Source organism: Odocoileus virginianus, chromosome 27, assembly GCF_023699985.2.
Source record: "Odocoileus virginianus isolate 20LAN1187 ecotype Illinois chromosome 27, Ovbor_1.2, whole genome shotgun sequence".
Classification (NCBI taxonomy): Eukaryota; Metazoa; Chordata; class Mammalia; order Artiodactyla; family Cervidae; genus Odocoileus; species Odocoileus virginianus.
The window spans coordinates 44,829,981-44,852,152 of record NC_069700.1 but is presented as its reverse complement, the minus strand read 5'-3'; the positions used below and the strand labels follow the sequence as shown (position 1 = coordinate 44,852,152).

Here is a 22,172-nt window from a genome sequence, read left to right as displayed (position 1 = left end):
CCAGTGTGAGACCTTTTGTTAGCCTAGAGACAGCTCCATCAGTCCTGCAGCAAGGATCAGGGAGTCTTTTCTACGGGCACATTTTCTTGGGACTGGTACCAAGCAAGGTGCCCTCTTTATGGGTTCTTACTCTTCCTCCTTGTCCCAAAGGACTAGATTAAGTGAAACTGAAATGCGATTCTGACTGGGTCTCTTCACCCAGTTTTTCAGTTGTGAATTCTTGAATCTAGAGTAGACAGACTTACTGTTAAAGGCAGGTATCCCAGGTCAACAGACTGGCACCCCAAGGCCTCAGCCTCTACCTTTCCATGCAGAAAAGCATAATCCATAGATATTGTGAGGCAGGATATCATGTATGTGGACATGTATTTCACCTTGGTCTAAATCTGTGTAGTATATACACATCTTATATACATAATATGTTAGCACATGTATTTATATCTATTGAGACTATTCAGCAAAAGCTAACCTAGCCTCATGGAAGCCCCTCTCTTCAGCTCCTGGTTATTTCTCTTAAAACCTTTTGAATAAATGAATCAAGACATATCACTAATGCATGATCTTCAGCCATGAACCACAATGTTGGGTACAAGACTAAGACCACAAAATCCTGTCGTCTTGAGGTCATTTCCAAAAGCAGAAAAGATTGAAAACCTCCTGGGAAAGAGCTGTCCTCTCAGCCTATTTTTCCTCCTTAGAATGTGGTGACCTCCATGACCCTAAGGGCTTAGGCTGCTGCTTCTGAGGTGGGAAGCAAGCTCTGGGTGCTCTGATCTATACCAAGCATTGCTGCATACCCCACTGTCAGTTATAATAAGGACTTGAGAGAACACTTTCCCAGAGAAGTGACAGGATTAGCCAATTCAAAGCTGTAGGCTGTGGAAGTCCAACACTACTTTCCAAGCACCAGTAGAAAGTAGTGACATGGTACTGTTTTATCATCTAGTTGAAGTAAAATATTGACCAGAATGAGATTCTCGACCCACAGAGGAAATCAACACCATTAACCATGCCTTTCCTCCTCCAGTATCTATGAACCCAATCCTACCAAGACCCAGAAAACAACAACAGTGTAAACAACATCCATACTCACTTTATTTTTAAACAGAGGAGCATGTACCCAAAGGAAGAGAAGACTAAGAACCATCATGGGGGCTTGCACTAAGTGATCTGCCTTGGCCTTCTGACCTCAGAATGCCTCATGATCCAATGGCCATGGGGATGGAATAGCCCCTTGTTGGTACACACATTGGAAAGGTAAACTCCCCCTTCCCTCGAAATAGAAGGGAGAAATGGAGACAAGTCAATGAATCCCCTGGAATATTGCCCCAGAATCCTTCCAGGGATAGGGTATGACTGACCATCAGTCCACAAATGGAAGTGGGAGGGGAGGTAGGAACAATGAGTGGTGCTGAGCAGTAAATAATCCCGGATGACACTTTTCATTAGAATGAAGGGAGCTGACAAAGCCCTCAAAAAGATAGAGGCAAAGAGCACATTGATTAGAACATTATCTCATAACAGAGGTGGGGTTATTTCCCACCATTACTGTAAAATAACTGTAACTAATCAAAACACATACAGGCCTCTTTAATGGAGTTAATAAAACTACAGCAGATTGAGAATCAAGGTTAGAGGTACTAATCCCAGAAGGAAAAACTGGGACAAAGGGATCCATGCTGACAGGACTTTATAGTCCAGCTGTGGGTTCTCAGAAAGAAGCCCTGGTTCAGAAATGACAGCAAATACCCATGATCACTATATGGGGCTGAGCCCAGGTGTAAATATCTTGAATGGCTCTCCTAACCCAAGATTATCCATATTCTTTATCCCCTCCAGTAATGTGTAAGACCAAGAAGTGTGGAACACTGGAGGTGGATATCTGGTTTTTATTTCTGGGCAATCTCGATAACTTATTACATCTCACAATTTTCATGGGAAGGGAGGGGATGGCAGAGAACACAGACATCCTGTCTTGCACTGCAGGGCATGAAAAGTGGTAAGAACATCCAGCTGTGATGGGCAGGAAGTGGCAAGGCAACAAGATGCCTCATGCCTGGGGTGGGAGTACGGCCAGCAACCCTTCTGGCCCGAGTTCACCTCCTCAAGGGGAGGTCTCCATGGAATGACCATGATTCCCAACATGGCCAGAAAACCCATCGATGCCACTCATGGGGCAGATGATCAGAGGAGCTGCGCTCTTCCCTCCAGAGTAACTCAGACTGAAGTAGGGCCGGACAGGCCCACAGAAGGTAGCATGAGAGAAAGTAAAGGTGTGACACCTCTCTGTCACGTTGTAGAAGGAGACCTCGCCAGCATCATAGTCCAAGAAAATCCCCACCCGTTGGAGAGGGGTCCGCAGGGGGAGGGCAGTCATGGGGGAGGTGAGAGCCCAGTATTCTTTCCCATACCACAAGGACACTGCCCAGAATCCATTCTGGGGGGCCGAGGTTACCCCGCCTTTTCTGCACACCGAGTCTTCGCAGACGCCTATGGTCCACTTGGCTTTATCGCCCACCTCTACCTCCCAATAGTGTCTCCCAGCGATGAAGCAGGGAGAGCCTAAGACACAGGGAAACAGATTGAACCGCTCAGGGTTGTCGGGCAGGTCCTGCTGGAGGTAACTGTACCGCACCTGCCGCAGGTTATCAGAGAGGATCAGGCTGGGGTAGGCCGTGTCCGGGTCCAGAGTCACATCCACTGCAGAGAAACACAGGGGCAGAGGAGCATTAGCCGAGCACCAGGACAGCCCACTCTGAACACCCAGCTTTTCTCCTAGCCCTGAGAAGAGAGGAAGAGCTCTCCAGCAAAGACACGTTCAATTTTATACATTCAAGTCCACCCTGAAGCTGACATTCCCAAAATTACTGTGTGGATTAGCCAGTTATCTTGTTTAGCTAGGATATATTGGAAGTACTGAAAATTTACTTCCACTTGCTTTTCCACATTTTAAACCACAATATCCATTATAAGCTGAATTTAAGGTTTTCTTATGTGTATGTCCAACCCCTTAATCTGAATGCCTCAGAGGCTGGAAGTTTCACAGAATACAGTATTTAGATAGACAGGGTGTGGTGTAGCACTCTACAACCAATATTAACATCTGCTGTGAAACATACGGATATTCACATTATGTCAGATAAAGACACTAAATAGTGCCACATGCATCTTACAATCATGTGATGGTTTCCAGTTTTAAAATCACTGACATATTCTCTCACTTGTTCTTCATATCTTGTTCAGAAGGAAGATTCCCTAACATTATCTCTCTGAACCATAGTTCAGGTAGGCTGACTGGGTTCCACAAAAGGCTCATGACAACTGGTGGAGGTGACCAAGAACCTCAGAGGCATGGTTCTTGGTTCAACAATCTGTTCACAACAGTTGCCCATTTATTCCCTCATGTCATGGGTAGACCTCATACCTCCAACCAGACATTTAACTCCAAGGGTAGGGCAGTGCCTTATGCTCTTTGGTTCCCTCTACTGTACCCTGTGCAATATTAGGACATGCAAGACATAAGCAACATATTCAATCTTGAAAGAATTAAATATGGATCACAACCAGGGGACATTAATGAAAGAAGACCCGCTGTTTGTAGAGTCTCTGTTCATGATGAAGAAGGAAATGGCAACTCGTCCCAGTGTTCTTGCCTGGAGAATCCCACGGATGGAAGAGCCCAGCGAGCCCCAGTCCATGGAGTCACAAGAATAGGACACGACTGAGCAACTAACACACATATTTGTCCCTGAAGAAGATCCCATGAAACAGGTGGTCATGTGAATACAAACCTCAGTTGAGTTTTGAGATCATAGATTTACCCAGTCTGTGAACCTCAGGTGAAGGTGATTGTCAAGGGGAGGGAGAGTTTCAACTCTAGATCTGAGACACAGAGAAGGTATGGTGCAAGATTTTTCCTAGACTTTCCCTAGCTCTCAGAATAAGAGGCAAGCTCAATCTTTTCGGAAGGATGCTTTTTGTAAACCACACACTGCCCAAGGCTGGGCGGGTACAGCAGTGGACCAGTGTATTAGCAGTGGTAGTGCGCTAATTTTTGAAAACCGTAGTTTCAACTCTATAATCCTTCCTAGCACCTGAATTCAATTTCCTCCTATTTCATAGGTCCATGGTTTCAGATCTGAGGCATTTTAGGAAGCAAATATTATAAACACATAGAAATAACAAATTTTTTGTGATTATTATCATTAAAAAAAAAAATGTAACCTAAAGGATTCAAATCAAGGCACTTTCCAAAATCATTCACAATAGTAGTTAGGTTGATAGGGATTTTTACTCCTTTTTCCAAATGCTTTTGTCTATCACCCACCTGAGTATAACTGGGCCTCTCTCAATTCTGAAAAAAAAAAAAAAAAAAACAAAAGAGAAAAGAAGTTATGGAAGTTATCTGAGTATTTCTAGGAAGTACCCAACAGAAGGAGCTTTAGGAGTCATCATAAAGCCATGGTTTCCATTAGAACCCCTGCTGTCAGTCCTGCATTAATTTCTTCATATAGCATAACATAAGACTCCATCTTCCAGCCAAGAGCTCAAAAGGAAGAGGGGCTGGGAACTTTGAGCACAAAGATAACACAAGCTCAACACTGGAAGCATATGGGGTCAAACTGAGGCAAGATTAAGGATTCCACTCCTCAGTGGGTCAGCTGGCTCTGCAGGGAGAGACATGGTTCTACGTCCACATCATACATAACTCTTGGTTTTCATAAGCTACCTGTTCTAGGGGATGTGTGGTTCAAGTGACACCCACTACCAAGCTGGGGCAAATTACACCATTTGCAGCAAAATGCATTTACAGTTGACAAAGCATTTTCACAGGTATGTTCTCAATGGGCTGCTTAAGTGCAGGAGAAGAGCAGGAAAAATAAAGGAGAGTCAGATCAAGGAATGTCGTGTCTGAGCTAACCACTTCTGGTATTAAGTGGAGTTTCTCCCTGTTCTCTTTGTGAGCATTCCCTAAATCTATGTTGCCAGATGTGAAAAATGTATGTATCTGAAAAGATGCCATGCAAATAAAGTTTTAGCACATATAGGAAATTATAAAAATTATGGGGATTTGTAATTTATAATAAATATGAAAAGTGATTACACACATATAAGGGTTTCGATTCTATCAGGCTGCCTAGGAATTTCAACGTTTTGTACACAGTCATATGTGCTATGGCTTCCCTGGTGGCTCTCTGGTAAAGAATCTACCTGCAGTGCAGGAGCTGCAGGTTCAATCCCTGGGTGGGGAAGATCCCTTGGAGAAGGGCATAGTAACCCACTCTTGTCCTGAGAACCCCAGGGACAGAGGAGCCTGGTGGGCAACAGTCCATCGGATCACAAAGAGTTGGATATGACTGAAGTGACTCAGCACACACACGTATGTGTTATATGCTTATAAGTTACCATGAGCAGAAGATGTTGTATTTGAAGAGTGCCCCTTAAATACCTAGAACACTTTAATGAATAAATATACATGAAGGCTCCATTCTAGAACACTTCAGAAATTATAAGTAAACCTCATCCTTACAGCCTTGTGAGGTAAGAGTTATTATCTTCCTCATTTGTAAAATGAGGAAGATACAGTATAGAATGCTTATCAGGTAGCAGAGGTAGGCCCAGGACCCAGGCAGCCAGACTCCTGAATCCCTGTTCCCTGTTCCTGCCCTCAAGGTGTTGCCTCAACCAACGATGTTCAATTCTTCCTCCTCCCGGTCAGTGCCAGTGCCCACATGCAGCAGAAACTTGATAAATTATAACTACAAATGGAATATAGCTAGAATAATTTCTCCTGATTCTCCTTCTCAATTAAAAATAATTTTTAAATAATCAAATCAGTTCTGCATTAATTGTTGGATTGTATATTTTTCTCCTCCATTAATGTAGATTGAGAAATGAGTGTATTTAGTTAAAAGACTTCAAATTGAAACAAGAGGCTATTAACTGAAAAAATTAACAAAGCCAAAAGAAAGATGTGAAACATCAGGGGAAGCCGGCCACTGAACATCACTCATTTCCTATTTTCCCACACTCTGGTGCAGATGTTTATCCTTCCAGAAAACTTCAACATCAAAAGCCCATTAAGTAGATAAATTTACCTTGGATTTTCTCCATATCTGACTGCATTTTTTCTATGGGGAGAAAAGAAGATATTCAGTTTGCATTCCATTATCTAGCTGGAAAACACTTCCTCTCAGGCAGTATAGTTATTCAGATCATAAACCCTCAGAGATCCCTCTTCTCACATTACCTGTGAACTGCTTCAGACTCTCAGTCAAGAACAGACACTTCTGAGCAAAAATGTGGATTTTCTCTTGCAGATCTGGAGGTGTGATCCAGGGTTCAGGAATCCTGATTCTTTCAGCCCTAAGTTTAAAAAAATCCATGAGTGAATCTTCCACCCCCACACCCCCAACTTCTTTCAGGGTCTAGGACAAAGCCTGGGCTAAACTGGCCAGCCAGTGGATTGGTGGACAGTCTTTAAGCAGAGCCCTTTTCCTATTCTCTTCCTAGACTGTGATCCTCTGGACCAGAATAGGGGAGTCATCTTACCTTCATATTCTCCCACAGCATTAGCTTCTGGCTTTTCAAATGGCATATGCCCTCTGAAAGATTCGCTGAATTAAACTGAATATAAGCCTGACCTTACCAGAAAGCACTAGATTCCATGATGAAATCCTTGACATTCATGGTGGGCAAAGACCCATAACCCTCAGGTTCCCAAGTATGGCAAGAATGACATCTTCAGACAGAAAGGTACTCTCTGGACAATATCCAGTTACCCACAAACCCCCTCAAAGGGTCTGTGGCAAACACTGATTGCTAATCACACACCCAATATCCGTTCTCTCACCTTCCAAAGTTTACTACCTTCATGCCTGCCTAGTCTGAATGTGACCATGTGACTAAGCTCTGGCCAATGAGAGCTAAGAAGTATCTTGCACTAATTTGAGAAGTCTGCTTAAAAAGGAATGCAATATGACTTATCTCTTTCCTGCTGGTTAGCATTCTAGGAAGTTTCTTGGGCTGTAAGAATGAGGAGTGTAGCTTATGTAAGGCAGAAGAGTAAATGGAAAGAAACCTGAGAGTCCGATGATAATCACTGGAGTCACCGAACCAGCCCTGGGCTAGCTATCTGCACATTTCTTTAATGATGGCAAAATGTTTTAGTTATGTTTAAGCCTTAAGTCAAAGATTAAGTCAAAAAATTTTCAGAGTCAAACCCAAACCTTAACGTTCACAAATGCTAGAACCTAAAGGATCTATCTCTCTGTTAGTTCAGAACTAGACTGGCATCAAAAAGTAAAAGCAGCAAGTGAGGGCAGTATTTGTTAGGGCCACTTGGCAGGGACTAGTACAAGTTCCAGCTCAATACCATCCCATCTCAGCAGCCCTCAAAGAGCTCAGCTCTATCAATAATTCTATTCACATGGCCCTTCTAGCCCATCTCCTCAAATGGTCTCACACAATCAAGCTGCACTTCCTCTGAAGGGTTTTCACCCTTCAGGGTTTTACTTAGCTTCAAAGTTCAGTTTTCCTCAAAGTCAGGCTTTACCCCAGTAGGCATTCCTACAACAAACATGATGTTCCCCAAGGTCTATCCCATCTGTCCTTGCCATCCAACACTGAAAACACAATTTAATCATGGCTTCTTGCCCATTCTGGGCTTTTCCCGCTTGGTCATGTTCCAACTTCCAGGTAGCTCTTCCTAACTGTCCATCTGATGATACAGTAGAGAAATAATGAAAACAAGAGCCAGAATCCAGGTAACTCATGACTCATTATGTAACTCTGAGCTGGTCACACTTTTCTTAGCCTATATTTTCCCCATTACAGAAAAAAGAGAGCCAGAAACAAAGACAGAGATGACAAAAGAGAAAGGATTCTGAAATAAAAACTATCAAATACCCTTGCACTTTGCCCAAGGCCCTGTGAGTCTCCACCCTCTCCGTAGAAGTGTCCTCATAAACTACCAGCACCCTCCCCAGTGGGCCCCCCACTTCACTCCTCACCCTCATTATTTGTCAGTAACTCCTTAGTTTTACTGAGAAGAGCTGCAGTCCATCTAGTTCTTTGCACAGTAGTGACTCAGTTCGGGGACAGACAGGATATGGGTCAAATTTGGTAAGACGTCCTCAGGCTCTGGGCTCCTTCCAGAGTTTCTAAGTATGAGGGAAAGTCTACTCAGACTTGATTTTGCACTGGGGAAAGAGAAAACTGTACCTGCTCAATGTGTCCCCGATGTCCTATAAGAGAAAGGAAAATGAAAACCATGAGAAATCATTTATAATGTCAGTTTTCTCTCATAGATGTTTGTTAGAAACTGAACTACAGGCTGGCCCTCCTAGGAGAAGCCACGGAGACAAGGAGCACACACTGTGTAAAACCTGGGCAGAGGAAACTGGGATACACACTATTTGCTATTCCAGCACCTTCCTGCATTCCCTCCCTGCACACTGGTCAAAGACCTCAAGATTTCAAATTTACTAACTCAAGCATCTCACTCTTGGAACCACAACTGCCTACCTAGCTTGCTTTCTTTGACCTATTACTGTGTGTGTGTGCTAAGTTGCTTCAGTTGTGTCCGACTCTTTGCAACCCTATGGACTGTAGCCTGCCAGGCTCCCCTGTCCGTGGAATTCTCCAGGCAAGAATACTGGAGTGGGTTGCCATTTCCTCCTCCAGGGGATCTTCCCAACCCAGAGATCGAACCCATGTCTCTTGCACAGGCAAGCAGATTCTTTACCACTGAGCTACCAGGGAAGAACCCGATATTGCCTTAATACAGGCTAATTATTTTTAAAATATCTCTCCACTTGGGTTTCCCAGGTATTGCCCCATGAGTAAATTCAGGCTTACATTGTGTCTCCTTCTAAAAATACTTGTTATTCACTTTCCCTTTATTGGTGGTATGTTATAGCTACTATTTTTCCTTTTGTAATTAAAAAGTAATCTCAAAGTGACACTTTGAAATTAATATTCCAGCCCTTATCGAACTCCCCCTCAGATTTCGCATCTGTAGATAATTACTGTCTAAATTACCTTTCACTATGATAGCTGCCAAATGATCACTTTCTTGCCTCAAAATTCCTTGTACATTACTTAGTTGACAGTCTACTGGAAGGAAAAATTTTCCCTTATTTATTATTAGTATGGACCCATCAATTCCTACTTTATTTAATGGGTTATAACTCATCACTATGCTTAATTATTTCGGTGCTCAAAAAATCTGAGACTTGGTCAGAGAATCTGTCACTTTTTTCCTATCTCTTCTCATCCCATTCTATTATCTGGTTTATCATTCCAGTGTTTCCCTTGCAAATACCTGCAGATACATGTATTTTCTAATTATCTCTTCCTTCTTACACAAAAAGCATAATCTATGTTTCGCACTTTGATTTTTTTCACTTCCCAATACATTATAGAAATTCCTCTATATCAGTTATATCATAGGTACCTTCCTTTTTCTTTTTTTACAGTTGCATAACATTCCTCTGTGTGTGTGTGCTCATACGTTAAAATACAGTTAGACAACAGTGGCCATCTTGCCCTCTTCCTGACCTTAGTGGGAATGCTCTCATTCTCCACATTAAGATTCAGTTTACTTTTCAAATGACTTCTACCATGACCACTCTCCCCCGTGGGGTCCAAAACTTGCCCTCTTCTTTCTCGGCTTTTCTTTATCATTCAGTTTTGATTTCATGGTCCATATGTTCAGAAATATTCTCACAAATACCTTAAAAAAATAAGCAAACCCATGGTTGCCACTGGGTAGAAAGGGATGAGGAGTGACTGTTTAATGGTACGAGGTCTCCTTCTGAGATGATCAATGTGTTCTGGAACTATACAGCTGTGATGGTTGCATAACATTAAGTTTACTAAATATACCAAGTTGTACGTTTTGAAATAGTTAAAACGGTTAATTTATGTATATTTTATCATAATCAAAAAGCCAGAACAGGGGGAGTTCCCTGACCGGTTCAGTGGTTAGGATTTTGTGCTTTCACTGCCATGGGCCCAGGTTCAATCCCTGGTCAAGGAACTTAGATCCTACAAGTAGTGTGGCAAGGCCAAAAACAAAACAAAAATACCCTCACATCTTGCAAAGCCCTAATCCTGGATGAACCCAACTACCAGCTTTCCCTAGGCCTGGAACCTGAACAGTCACAATCAGAAAAAGCAAAGCCGGGACAGGAAAAAGTCACACAACGGGACAGACAAATTCTGATATAAACTGACATTCACTGACCAAATAACTCGACTACGTCTTGCAAACCAATTTGCTTTCCCATACTATGAAACAATAATTTCAGAACTTTCCCACAATCCTCAAACTCATTATTTTCTCCACCCCCTGTTCAATGGCAACAGATGGTGCCGTTTTCCAACTTCAAAAGAGGATAGAAGCCAAGACGTTTTTGCTACCAAACCTCACAACCTGCTGCATCTACCTGTCCCTACCCTCCTTTCTTCTTATACAACAGAAGATATTTCAAAGCTAAGTCCCACCTACATGCTTCAGTTACCCTTCCTTCTGCCTTTTCAGAAACAGCACATCAGCATGAGACAAGTGCTCGGGCCTGGTGCACTGGGAAGACCCAGAGGGATCAGGTGGAGAGGGAGGTGGGAGGGGGGACGGGGATAGGGAATACATGTAAATCCATGGCTAATTCATTTCAATGTATGACAAAGACCACTGCAATGATGTAAAGTAATTAGCCTCCAACTAATAAAAATAAATGAAAAAAAAAATGAGAAAAAAAATAAAATGAATTTATTAACAAAAAAAAAAAAAAAAAGAAAGAAACAGCACATCAGAGATGAGTTCATCCTTAGAGCTTCAGTAAATTTTCTTCACCTGAATCTTTACAACAGACACTCCTCTCCATATTTTTTTTAAAAGATATGTTTAACTGCTTTCTTTAAGCATCCTCTCCCCATAAAGCTCCACAATTCTACCTCATCTCCAAGTATTTTCTTTATATCTCTTTCACAGCCTATTTATTGAAATAGTCATTTACTCTCGCAGCTTCCATTCACTCTGTCACTACTGCTTCTCCTCACGTGGCTCCTGCCCAGATTGCTCCACTCGGGCAGCTGTACACCAAGTTTATCAAGGATGCTCATGTTTTTAAACCAAATGGATCTCAGCCTTCATATTATTTCACCTCAACTGCATTAGACTCTTGTTGTCCACTCCCTCCTTCCAGAAACATTCTTCCTCCCTGATCACATATTGCCTCTCTGGTAAACTGTACCCCCTGCAAGCTCTTCCTTCTCTCTCTGGCAATTAAACATTGGTGTTCATTAAGGCTCAAGATTAAGCCTTCTCTTTTTAATCTGAAGTGGGAGTTGGTGAACTTTTTCTAAGAAAAAGGCCATACAGTCTCTGGCACAACAGATAATACAAAATAAATAAATGGGCGTGGCTATGTTCCAATAAAAATGCATAGACAATGAAGCTTGAATTTTATGCAATTTCACATATCACAAAATAACAAGCGTTCTTCTGATTTTTCTTCTCCAACTATTCAAAACTAAAAAGCACAATGAGCTCGCAGGACACACACAGGTGGTGGGCCATAGTTTCTTGACCCTAAACCCATCAGCCCTTTTTTAATGGCAACACTGATGATACTTGTTTTGTTCACTTCTTTATTGAGATTATCATGTAATCTCAACATCAGAATTTAAATTTCAGGAGAGCTTATTTATCCACTTAATTCCAGTGCTTGACACAGAACAGAAAATTCATATGCATTGAACAAACAAACAAGAGACAAAAAATCGGCTCACTTCCTGTGGTCTTGCTGGGCTGGGTCTACTGCAGCTTTATCACCCGTACAACCAAGATTAAACACCAAGACTGCTTGGGCTGACCACTTCCTGTGGTACTTGTTATTTTGTGGTTGTCATAGCGTACACATACATGTTACAATTATAGGATACTGGGGTGAGGAGAATCTTTAAATGACATGTGGGCCAAATTCCTCATTACATGAGTAACTGAGGCCCAGAGAGGTCAAGAGCCTCGCCTGTGATCAGACCACAGGCTTGGGCAGGACAGGTCTTCCTCTTAAGCTTTCCACGACACAGTGCAACTGACTGACCAAGTTGTGCCAACCGGGCCTCTATTGTACATTTCCCTTCCAACATGCCCTTGCTACAATCAGAGTTTCAACTAGGGAGTAGGGGGCCCTGGATACTGCTTGGCAGAGCAGGAGCTGTCTTGGCAGGGGGCTTTCGGTCTTACCTGCAGGAGCTCCCTGGTGGGTTGCTGCTGTTTCTCTTCCAGCTGGGCGATCAGGTTGCTGAGGTGGGAGATGTTGCAAGAGAACTGAGTGATGGCACCATTGATACTGTTGTAGATGGCCAAGTCTAGTTCCTCGAGACGGGCCAAAAGGCGATACTCATGCTCCTTCAAGGAGTGATACAGCTGCTCAAACTCCCAAACAATCTTCTCCCTCTCCATCTGGGTCAGGCTCTGTGTAGACCACAGGGAAGAGCAGTGAAGAGAGGAAAAGCTGCTTCTAGAGCCCTTCACATTTCTCCCCCGTCTATCTACCCCAAGACCTCATTATTTCATCCCAGTATACTAAACCAAGAATCTTGTTCACTCACTTATTTTTTTTCCAGTCTTTATTGACTGGATATACAATGGCAGAGAACTGAATTACCCCAGTGATAATCAAGACAGTCTAAAAAAAAAAAAAAGCCACAGTCTCTGCTCTCAAGGAACTCAGTCAAGTGAGAGTCAGGTTCATGTGATACATGTCATCATGGCTAGATAAGCAAAAGTAGGGTGACTGCATTCAACAGAAGTTGATACAGTTCCCAGAAGCAGTGTTCACAGAGTATTGTAGGATGAACAGAAGTTCACTTTATGGTCAAAGAACAGGAGAGCTTTCCAGGCAGAAGAAATGCCATGGACCAAGGAGTGAGAAGGCAAATGATGGGGTCTGGCTGGAACACATAAGTGCTTGTGAAGACGGCAGATAAAGTAAGAGACGAGAAGCCTGGCAGGACTTTACTGCAAGTAGGAGCCATGAAAGACTGTCAGAGAAGTCACACGATCAGATGGGTGCCTTGTGGAGGATGGTTTGGAACATACAAGCAAAACTTCTACAACAATCCTCACATAATAACCTTGATTAGTTTCCTTAAACCTTTCACATGTAATCCATTCCCTCTATCTGGCCTTCTGTCTCACTGGCTTTGAGCGTAATTCTCTACTGGCTCAGTTTGTTTGCCAAAGGTTATCTGTCCTTCCTTCTCCACCACTTGTCCCACTGAGGGACTCCACAAAAGCTTGTTTCTGAATAAAGAGTCAGCAAACTCCCATGTTTACTCCCTTGGAGTAACATGTTATTGGGAAACAGATCCACTCATTTAAATGTTGTCTTTAGCTGCTTTTGAACTACGACAAGGGAGCTGACTGATTATGATAGAGATATGGGCCACAAAGCCAAAAATATTTACTCTCTAGTCCTTTATAGAAAGGTAAGGGACTATTTTTTCCAGAACAACCACCCTCTCCCCCAAATATCCCTACCACAAAGGCCTTGGGAAACTAGGGGAAGGGAACAAAGAGAAAAGTTCAGAATAGAATCATTGCCAAGAAAAAGAACATTCCAGCAAGAAGCAAGTTTGAAGTTTATAGAAAGCCACTGTCAGCATCTGTCTGTAGAACCATACAAAAGGCTGCTAACCAATGCCCAAGAATTTCACCTGGCTCAACCCTGATCTGCACAAAGCTCGCAGATTAAACTGTTGCTAGGTCAGATCTCCAGGGGTTTTTAAGTCGACTATTCCATCCTTTTCCCCACAAATGTGGGAATCCTTTGCTTCTCCAGGTGAATTCCCAACTGCCATGTAAGGTTGTTCCACCCGCACCTAGAAGTTCTGGGTGATCTGACTGCACAAGGTTAAGGGAAGTTTACAAGTCTTACAATATGAGAGAGTGACCAGCAGAACTGATATTAACTGTGAATTTCCAGGAACCTCACCAAGAGTTCAGCTCGAGCCTGCTCTCCCTGTGCCCGTCGCCTCTTCTTTAAGTCTTTCACTCTTTTTAAGTGGTCCAGCTGGTTCTGGATTTGCTCCTGAAAAAGCAAAAACAGGCGTACAGTTTAAGATAAGGCAGGCCTCAGCAGTGTGACTCTTCTGCTTATCACCTGTGCAACCCACATTCGTGATGCTAAGTTCTTGGTGAGAGCCTGTCCTTGGATCACACTGCCATCACCGTGACACACCTCTCCTTTGGTAGTTTGTATCTTAAATGGTGGGTCACCTACCTGCCTTTGGAAGGATACCGCATGGCTTAGTGGAAAGGTGAATGGACTAGAAGGCTTCAGTTGTCGAGCTTTCAGGGACGTGTATGGAGAAAAGGACTTAACTTCTATTTCCCCCTGGTATGACATAAGCCAACACCACCTTCTCAACCTACTAGAATGTTATCACCAGTGTGAGTAAAATGATATTTTTGAAAGCACCATAAATGTTCAGTGAATAATTTTGCATGAAAGTACTCACATTTACACATGTACATAATTGTGTGCATGTTCTTGCAGTCCTCAAACACAGATTATGTACACGCTTTGAATGTTGACTTACAACTGTTCTATATTTAATACTTTATTTCCATGTTATTGTTGAGCTGTCCCAATCTGTTGGTTCACAAGGGGATCCACACAGCATTTTATTTCACTCAGTCTTCGTAAGTCTTATCTCCTATGAGTCTCACAGTGGTTAAATGACTTAGACAGTAAGGAACTTGTTCTTTTCCGGGAGGTTCTAGAAGAGGACGGAGCATAGGGAAGTGTTGGGGGAAAGGAGAGGTGATGGGCACCTATTTGATGTGAATACAGCCTGGGAACGTCCGACTGTGTTTTGTCTGAGATCATCTACGAGCCAGAAGGAACGCGAGCGTCTCTGAAGCTTGTCGCTGCGTACGTGGTTTTACAAATATCTTATATATGGTCAAGAAGGGTCTCCATGGGCCGTCATGTATGATATGCCCGTGAGAGGGTAAACACAGAGGCACATAAGGCAATGAGGGTGGGGAGACTTCTGGCTTCCTCACCAGCTACAGGTTTTCCTCCCAAACCTGAGTGCCGAGGCTCTGGAGCGGACAGAGGAAATGACGGCTGTGAACCACACGTCCGGCTCAGCCATTTTCTAGGCGGAAAAAAGGAAGCCCCTTTGGCTCTCTCCTCCCTTTGTCCGACTCGCGCTCCGGCCCCTCCCCGGCCCGCGCGCCCGGCCCTCACCTTGAAGCCCTCCACCGCCTCCTCGAGCGGCAGCACGCTGTGGCCGCGGTGCTCGCGGGAGCGGTCGCACACCACGCAGATGGGCATCTGGTCCTCCTCGCAGTACAGCTTCAGAGGCTCGCGGTGTTTCTCGCACACGCCCATCTCGCCTCCGGGCCCCGACGGCCGCTCGGTGCGCAACTGCTTCACCAGCTGGGTCACGTTGGCCAGGTGCCGGTTGGGCCGCATGTGCCGCTGCGGGAAGGTCTCCCGGCACTGCGGACACGACACATTGGTCTCCGCCGCGCCCCAGCAGCGGGCGAGGCAGGCGCAACAGATGTTGTGGCCGCAGTCGAGCATCATGGGCTCCACAAAGTACTGCAGGCACACCGGGCAAGTGGTCTCCTGCTGTAAGCACTCGGCCACGCTCCCGGAGGCCATGGCGCGGGCCCGCGGGGGCGAACGGGCATGGGCCCCGGTGCCCAGCCCAGCGCGGAGCCCAACTCGACTGCGCTCCCTCCCGTCCGCTGTTTCTGGGCGGTGCGGAAAGGCCAGCCGGGCTGACTGAGGGCGACGCCTCCCGGGCCGATCCCAGACGCGCCCGCGCGGTGGAACCGCGGGGTGGCCGGGCCGCTCCCTGAGCCGCTGCGCCTGGCGGAGGGAGTATGGGGATACCGCGGGCCCACCGAGCCCAGCGGCTATGCGAACGGACAGCAAGATCGCCGCCGACCAGACTCCCGGAGCCGGACGCTCAGAACACGCAGGACAACGTGGCCGCGTCCGAGCGGATCCCGGCGGCCGCGCAGACCCCACCCCTGCGCGAGCGGAAGGGGCGGTTCGGAGGCGGGGCTTGGGCCGGACCTCCTGCGTGAGGCTGGAAATCCCGGCCTCAGGCCTGGACCGTTTCTTTCGCTGGGAACCCGGGAGGCCTCGCCGCCAGGGAGAGGGCGGAACGCGCGGGCGGAAGCTCCTTGGGTACGGGTCCTAGAGGCAGGCAGTGTCCGCGGGTGCGGCTGGGCCAGGGCAACCCCTGCCTGCACGCTCCGGGCGACCCCGCAGAGCCTTGGGCCTTGGGCCTGGATCCCGGGTCTTTTGTTGGGTTTCCTCTCTGGTGCTCAGGCCTCCGCCGCGGCGAGAGAAAGCTAGCTTTGTGTTGGTGTGGGAAGGAGAGACATCTGGCTTCCCCGGTAGGCCGGAGGGCTGAGGGTAGCCGACTGAGCCCCACCCAGTCTGCGAGGAACTTTATCAAACAGCCCCATTGACAGGCGCTCGCAGTTCTGTTTCGTAAAAGAAAGGCTTAATTATCAGATGAAAACATTTCTGTGACAGAAACAGGCAAGCCCAGTTCTGCTACTTCCTACTGTGCCTAAGCAAAGTGGTCTACCATTCTGAGCTTCAGTTTCCTCTCTGGTGAAATGGGAGTGATTGTACCCCAGCGAAGAGGGAGACTTCCGTACAACTTTGGCTTTTTTAACTCTAAGGAGGTTTACCATTAAAATAATAAAATACCCACTGCCTAGATCTGTACTGAATAGAACTTAAACATGCTTGCTCAACCTACTGCATAGAGCTGTATTGAGTAGAACCTAAACAGGCTTGCTCCTTCCAAAATACAGGGGGAATGATAATCCTGTGGGTAATACAGGCTGTTTTCATTATCCAACAAACAAAATTTTTGCGTTGTTCGCCCATCGCTACTTTGGTGTTTCCTGTTTTCCTTTGCTATTTTCTCGATATTGTCCTTCATCCTCTAAATTTTATTGAATTTGGACAGCCTTGCCTGTGTTTATTTTAATTTCCATTATTGTATTTTGAACTAAGTGATTTCAACAATGTCAGTTTACAAATCTTTTTTAAATGAGTTAGTAACTGGTTGAATGTGACCTATTCCACCAGGTTCCCTGTTTGTACTTCTTTTTCTCTAACCTATTTACACAATGCTTCAAAGAAACTGAGATCAGATACCTCAGTAACTCTGTGAGGACAGAGACGTCTCTCCAGACCTCCTTGATTGCTGTTATGCCCTGTATATAATTATAATGAGAGGATTTCAATATTTATTGGATTATTAGACTAAAAATTAACTTAATGATTCCAGGGTCAAATTCTATGCATACTTCTTATCGTTATCACAGTTGTTCAGTTGCTAAGTCATGGGCTTAGTTCAATGCCATGGACTTCAGCACACCTGGTTTCCCTTTCCTTCAGTATCTCCTGGAGTTTGCTCAAATTCATGTCCATTGAGTCGGTGATGCCATTCAATCACCTCATCCTCTGTTGCCCCCTTCTCTTGCCCTCAGTCTTGCCCAGCATCAGGTCTCTTCCAGTGAGTCAACTCTTCGCATCAAATGGCCGAAGTATTGGAGCTTCAGCTTCACCATCAGTCTTTCCAATGAATATTCAGGATTGATTTCCTTTAGGATTGACTGGTTTGATCTCCTTGCTGTCCAAGGGACTCTCAAGAGTCTTCCCCAGCACCACAGTTCAAAAGCATCAGTTCTTTCTGTAGTTCAGTTCAGTTCAGTCGCTCAGTCGTGTGTGACTCTTTGCGACCCCATGGACTGCAGCACACCAGGCCTCCCTGTTCATCACCAACTCCCGGAGTTTACTCAAACTCATGTCCATTGAGTTGGTAAGAGCATTAATAAGTAAACTATTGGGATGGTATTGGCAAACTGTAAGAGAATCTGATTTGGAATGTTTAGGAGTGAATACGTTGAAGAAAATTTGGATGGACAGTACTGATAAATTTGGTTAGATAAAGTCATGAAAACAAAGCAATGGTGATAAAATTGCTTGTGGAGGACAGACTCTGTGTCTGGGAGGAGGGAGGAGGTTCCATTGATGCTTTGCGAACACAGGAGTGACAAATTGATGGTGCAGGTCATAGTATGGCAATACCAACTAGGCGGATCCATCTAGAGACTAATGCAATAGTGACACAAGAGGGCATTAGTAGAATAAGAGCTGATAGGAACAGAGGAATGGGCAGGTGGGCTAGAAAAGAATCAGGATACGCAGTGCCATTCTCAGTTATTTCTAAGGAAAATGAAGGTGAAACAGGCAAGGAGGAGAGAGGCATCTTAAGACAGAGCAATAAAGAAGTGTGTAGTAGTGAAGTATGCAGAAAAGAGAAAGGAGAGTAAGACATTTGATAAAGGAGAGGGATTTGGGGGTAGAGGATGAATTGGAAGATTGGGATTGACATATATACATCACTGATTCTGTGTGGAAAATAGATAATTAGTGAGAACCTACTGTATAGCACAGGGAACTCTGCTCAATACTCTGTGGTGACCTAAATGGGAAGGAAATTAAAAAAAAAAGAGAGGATATATGTACATGTACAGCTGATTCACTTTGCTGTACAGTAGAAACTAACACATTCCATGGATGGAGGAGCCTGGTAGGCTGCAGTCCATGGGGTCACTAAGAGTCGGACACGACTAAGCGACTTCACTTTCACTTTTCACTTTCATGCTTTGGAGAAGGCAGTGGCAACCCATTCCAGTGTTCTTGCCTGGAGAATCCCAGGGACAGGGGAGCCTGGTGGGCTGCCCTCTATGAGGTTGCACAGAGTCGGACATGACTGAAGCGACTTAGCAGCAGCAGCAGAAACTAACATGACATTGGAAAGCAGCTATACTCCAATAAAAACTTAGAAAAAAAAGAAAGAGGGATTTGCTTGCATTTTGGAAAGAGATAGAAGTTCTCCTTTTCAACAAGTGTGGCTTTGTGGTTTTCTGACCATCTCCCAGAAACCCCACCAAAAGAGAACCCACAGGACAAACTCTCAGAATGGACTACTATGGATCTAAAGGAAGACTGGGGGTGGGGTGGGGTGTGGAAATTCAGGAAATTTTTAAAGAATAATTGATTTGTACCAGTTCTTCCTCTTATTCTTCCAGGTTGAAGGGGAAGGAGAGGTGAGTTTTTCATTTAATAAGTACCTATTAATAAGTTATTATATATTGCACTCTGTTCATTAAAGCACAAAATCTTTCTAGATCCTGGAAGGTGATGCTAGTATCATGATCTTCATTTTATGACTGGGGAAGTTGTCAACTAAATTGTCTTAAGGTCACAGAGTCAGTGAATGATAGAGCCAGGACTGGAATCTGGGTAGACCAGCTCCAGAGAGTAAGTTCTAACCATTACAATATGTGTCCTCTCTAGCTGTCCCAGGTATCTGCTAGACAATTAAAAAAATAAAAAATCAAATACCAGTATTGCTGTCATTTAGTTCTTTTAACAACATTCCCTGGTGTAGGTTATGGCTTTTAACAACCAGTGTGAAGGGTTAGATTAAAGAGCAATCTAAGACAAGATATAGGATAGGAGGATTCAAGGCATACTCAGGTAATGCTGATACTGAAAAATGTGATTCCTCTAGTCTTTTTTTTTTTTTGGCCATGCCCTGATGTGCAGCTTGTCGGATCTTGGTTCCCAGACCTGGCATTGAAAACATCAAGTCCTAATCACTGGACCACCAGGGAATTCTCTAAATATGATTTTTTTTGAGTTGGCAATTAGCTTCCCCAAACTTAACTGTCTTCCATTTCCTGAGGATAAAATCTTTGGAGACATTGCGGAGGAAAGCTAATCTGACCCATTTTTTCAAACAGCAAGACTTTGGGGGGTTTCATTGAATGATTGGTAAATACCCTCTGCTTCTTGCCCTTATTAAGCTCACAGGCCACTGGGGCTAGGTGGGGGCAGGGATGGTTAGCTACCTCCAAGAGGCTCACCATCAGTTTCCTCTCCATAGTGACACTGTATCATTGAGAGGTACAGTTCTATTCTTCTCTTGAACCTGGACTTGCCTAGAATGTTCTGACCCACAGAGTATGGCAGAATGACTCTACATGATGCTGGGCCTGGCCTACAGAGGACTGACATCCTCTGTCTTGAACCCTTAAGGGTCTTCAGCTACTATGGAAGATGTTTTTATTAGTGTGCTCTGGCTTCGGTAACAAAACATCAGCCTGTGTGGTTCAAACAACAGAAATTAATTTTTTCAGTATATTTTCTGGAGAGTGGAAGTTCAAGGTCAAGATGTGAGCAAGGGCAATTTCTCCTACGGTCCCTCTCCTTGGCTTGCAAACAGTCACCTTCTTCTGGTTTTCACACAACCTTTCCTCTGTGCTCACTTTTCTAATGGTGTGGTTTTTTGTTTTTTGATTGGGTTAAGTGGCTTTATTAGAGAAAGCCAGGATTACAAAGGACTTGAGAATTGGCCTTGGGGCCTTTCTTCTTGCCAAAGGTGGGAACAATATTGACAAAGCTCTGGTTATACTGCATATACCTCTTGACCTAGCCCATCTTCTTTTTCTCCTGTTTGGCCGCTGTGGGATTCTGACCCAGCATCAGCCAGGGACTATGGACTTCACCTCTAAGCATGTGGCCGGCTACTTGTTGAGTGCTCAGAGCCTGCACCCCACACTGGCCCAGGGTAGTCTCATCCTCTAGGGGCATCCCTGCCAGGGGGCACGACTTGAGTGATGTCCTTGATGGAGGCTACACGAACTTAGATAGGTGACCATCTCCTGGTCTGCCAATGCACAAGATGCAGATTCTTGCCTGGAAGATCCCATGGACAGAGGAGGCTGGCGGGCTGGTCTATGTGGTCACAAAGAGTCAGATATGACTTAGAGACTAAACAACCACAACTCCTGGCCTGTCACCTCCAGTGTGTGTAGTTATTGGCTGAGGACAAAGAACTGAGAGTTGGTGACTGAACCGTGACTACTGCTGCTACCATGAAGATGGAGCCAAGAGAGAGCTTTATGAACAAAAGTTTTTAGGTTTGATGGATTCCACTTTATCAACTTTTTTTTTTCTTTTTGGTTACTACTTCCTGTTTTTGGTTACTGCTTTCTGAAACTCACATCCATATCCAGTCTTCGTGCTCAAGGTCTGTAAAACCCACTCACCTTGCCCCTTTCTGATGTATACTAACTCACCAGTTTTCTCCCCAGGTCTACACGGGCTCCATCACTACTTCCCACTGAATTCCCGGCAGTTCGGTTGGTTTGCCAGGAAGCTTCTCGGGAATAGAGCCGGCGCTCTGTGTCTTTTCTGGGAATGAAGAAAGGGAGTTCGCGCTTGTCCAGTTGGGGATCGGTTCCGGGTCATTAGGATCTTTGAGCTTCAACATCCTGGGGTTACAGGGGAGGGCAGAGGGAAGGAGAGGGAAGAAACGTCAAACCTCCGGGATTGAGAGGTTCAGTCAAAGTTGCTGACTCTACTGAGAAAGAAGGTTTAGTTAATTTATAAGGATTCCCATTCTTCCGGATAAACCTTAAACTACTAAAGAATTTAACAGCGCGTGAGGAATGCATGTCCAGTGAATCTGAAGGTTTTATTTGTTTACCCAGGAATGTCAACCTGTCAGGATGGCCGAGTGGTCTAAGGCGCCAGACTCAAGCTTGAACAAGCTTCCTCTGATAGAGGTTTCTGGTCCCCGAATGGGGGCGTGGGTTCGAATCCCACTTCTGACAGAACTTCTTTTCTCTCCTGATCACGAACACTTTCTCAGCCATTGCATTCGTTCTTCTTTCTACTCTCCCCCCTTTCAGCCCTAACGACGGACGCCTAATGAGGTCCGACCCGTTTCTTTTCCGTTGCTTCTTATCATGGATCCCGTTTTCCTCTGTGCTCTGATTTGTCATCAAAGGCGCTTTTCACCGAACGCTCATTAACCTAGGGGCGTCCTGGGAGGAAAAAGAACCTGATGGGAACGGAAAGACATGTACACAGACTCGGTGATCACAAACTGTCCTGAGCTCGCGGGCCATTGAGATCGTACTCTCAGGCCCTTTCTCACTGGCGGAACGAACCTATCAAAAATTAAAAGTGCAGAAACTGAAAGTAGCTTGGTTCACTCTGTTAAGGGATTGGAATGTGAAAAGGAAATAAATAGGA

General features: G+C 44.7%; 1 protein-coding gene and 1 non-coding gene across 2 annotated transcripts; one reads left to right on the top strand and one right to left on the bottom strand.

Moving 5' to 3' along the window:
- Nucleotides 1-1,073: 1,073 nt before the first annotated feature.
- TRIM27 (tripartite motif containing 27) lies at nucleotides 1,074-16,067 on the bottom strand. Its single transcript, XM_020890363.2, has 8 exons — nucleotides 15,270-16,067; nucleotides 14,007-14,102; nucleotides 12,254-12,484; nucleotides 8,224-8,246; nucleotides 6,251-6,366; nucleotides 6,099-6,131; nucleotides 4,328-4,354; nucleotides 1,074-2,700 (listed from the first exon to the last, which is right to left on the bottom strand). Exons 1-8 carry the CDS (start codon nucleotides 15,687-15,689, stop codon nucleotides 2,105-2,107), a joined length of 1,542 nt encoding a protein of 513 aa, XP_020746022.1. The 5' UTR covers nucleotides 15,690-16,067; the 3' UTR covers nucleotides 1,074-2,104.
- Nucleotides 16,068-21,637: 5,570 nt separating this feature from the next.
- On the top strand, nucleotides 21,638-21,748 carry TRNAL-CAA (transfer RNA leucine (anticodon CAA)). Its single transcript has 2 exons — nucleotides 21,638-21,675; nucleotides 21,703-21,748. It is a non-coding gene; the product is annotated as a tRNA-Leu (tRNA).
- The last annotated feature ends 424 nt before the right edge of the window (nucleotides 21,749-22,172 follow it).

Excerpts from the sequence above, each read along its gene's own strand:
- TRIM27 (XM_020890363.2), bottom strand. The coding sequence starts at position 15,689 with ATGGCCTCCGGGAGCGTGGCCGAGTGCTTACAGCAGGAGACCACTTGC. Across the intron at positions 8,247-12,253 it reads CCACCAGGGAGCTCCTGCAG|GACATCGGGGACACATTGAG; the intron begins GTAAGACCGAAA and ends TTTCTCTTATAG. Across the intron at positions 4,355-6,098 it reads AGATATGGAGAAAATCCAAG|AATTGAGAGAGGCCCAGTTA; the intron begins GTAAATTTATCT and ends TTTTTTTTTCAG.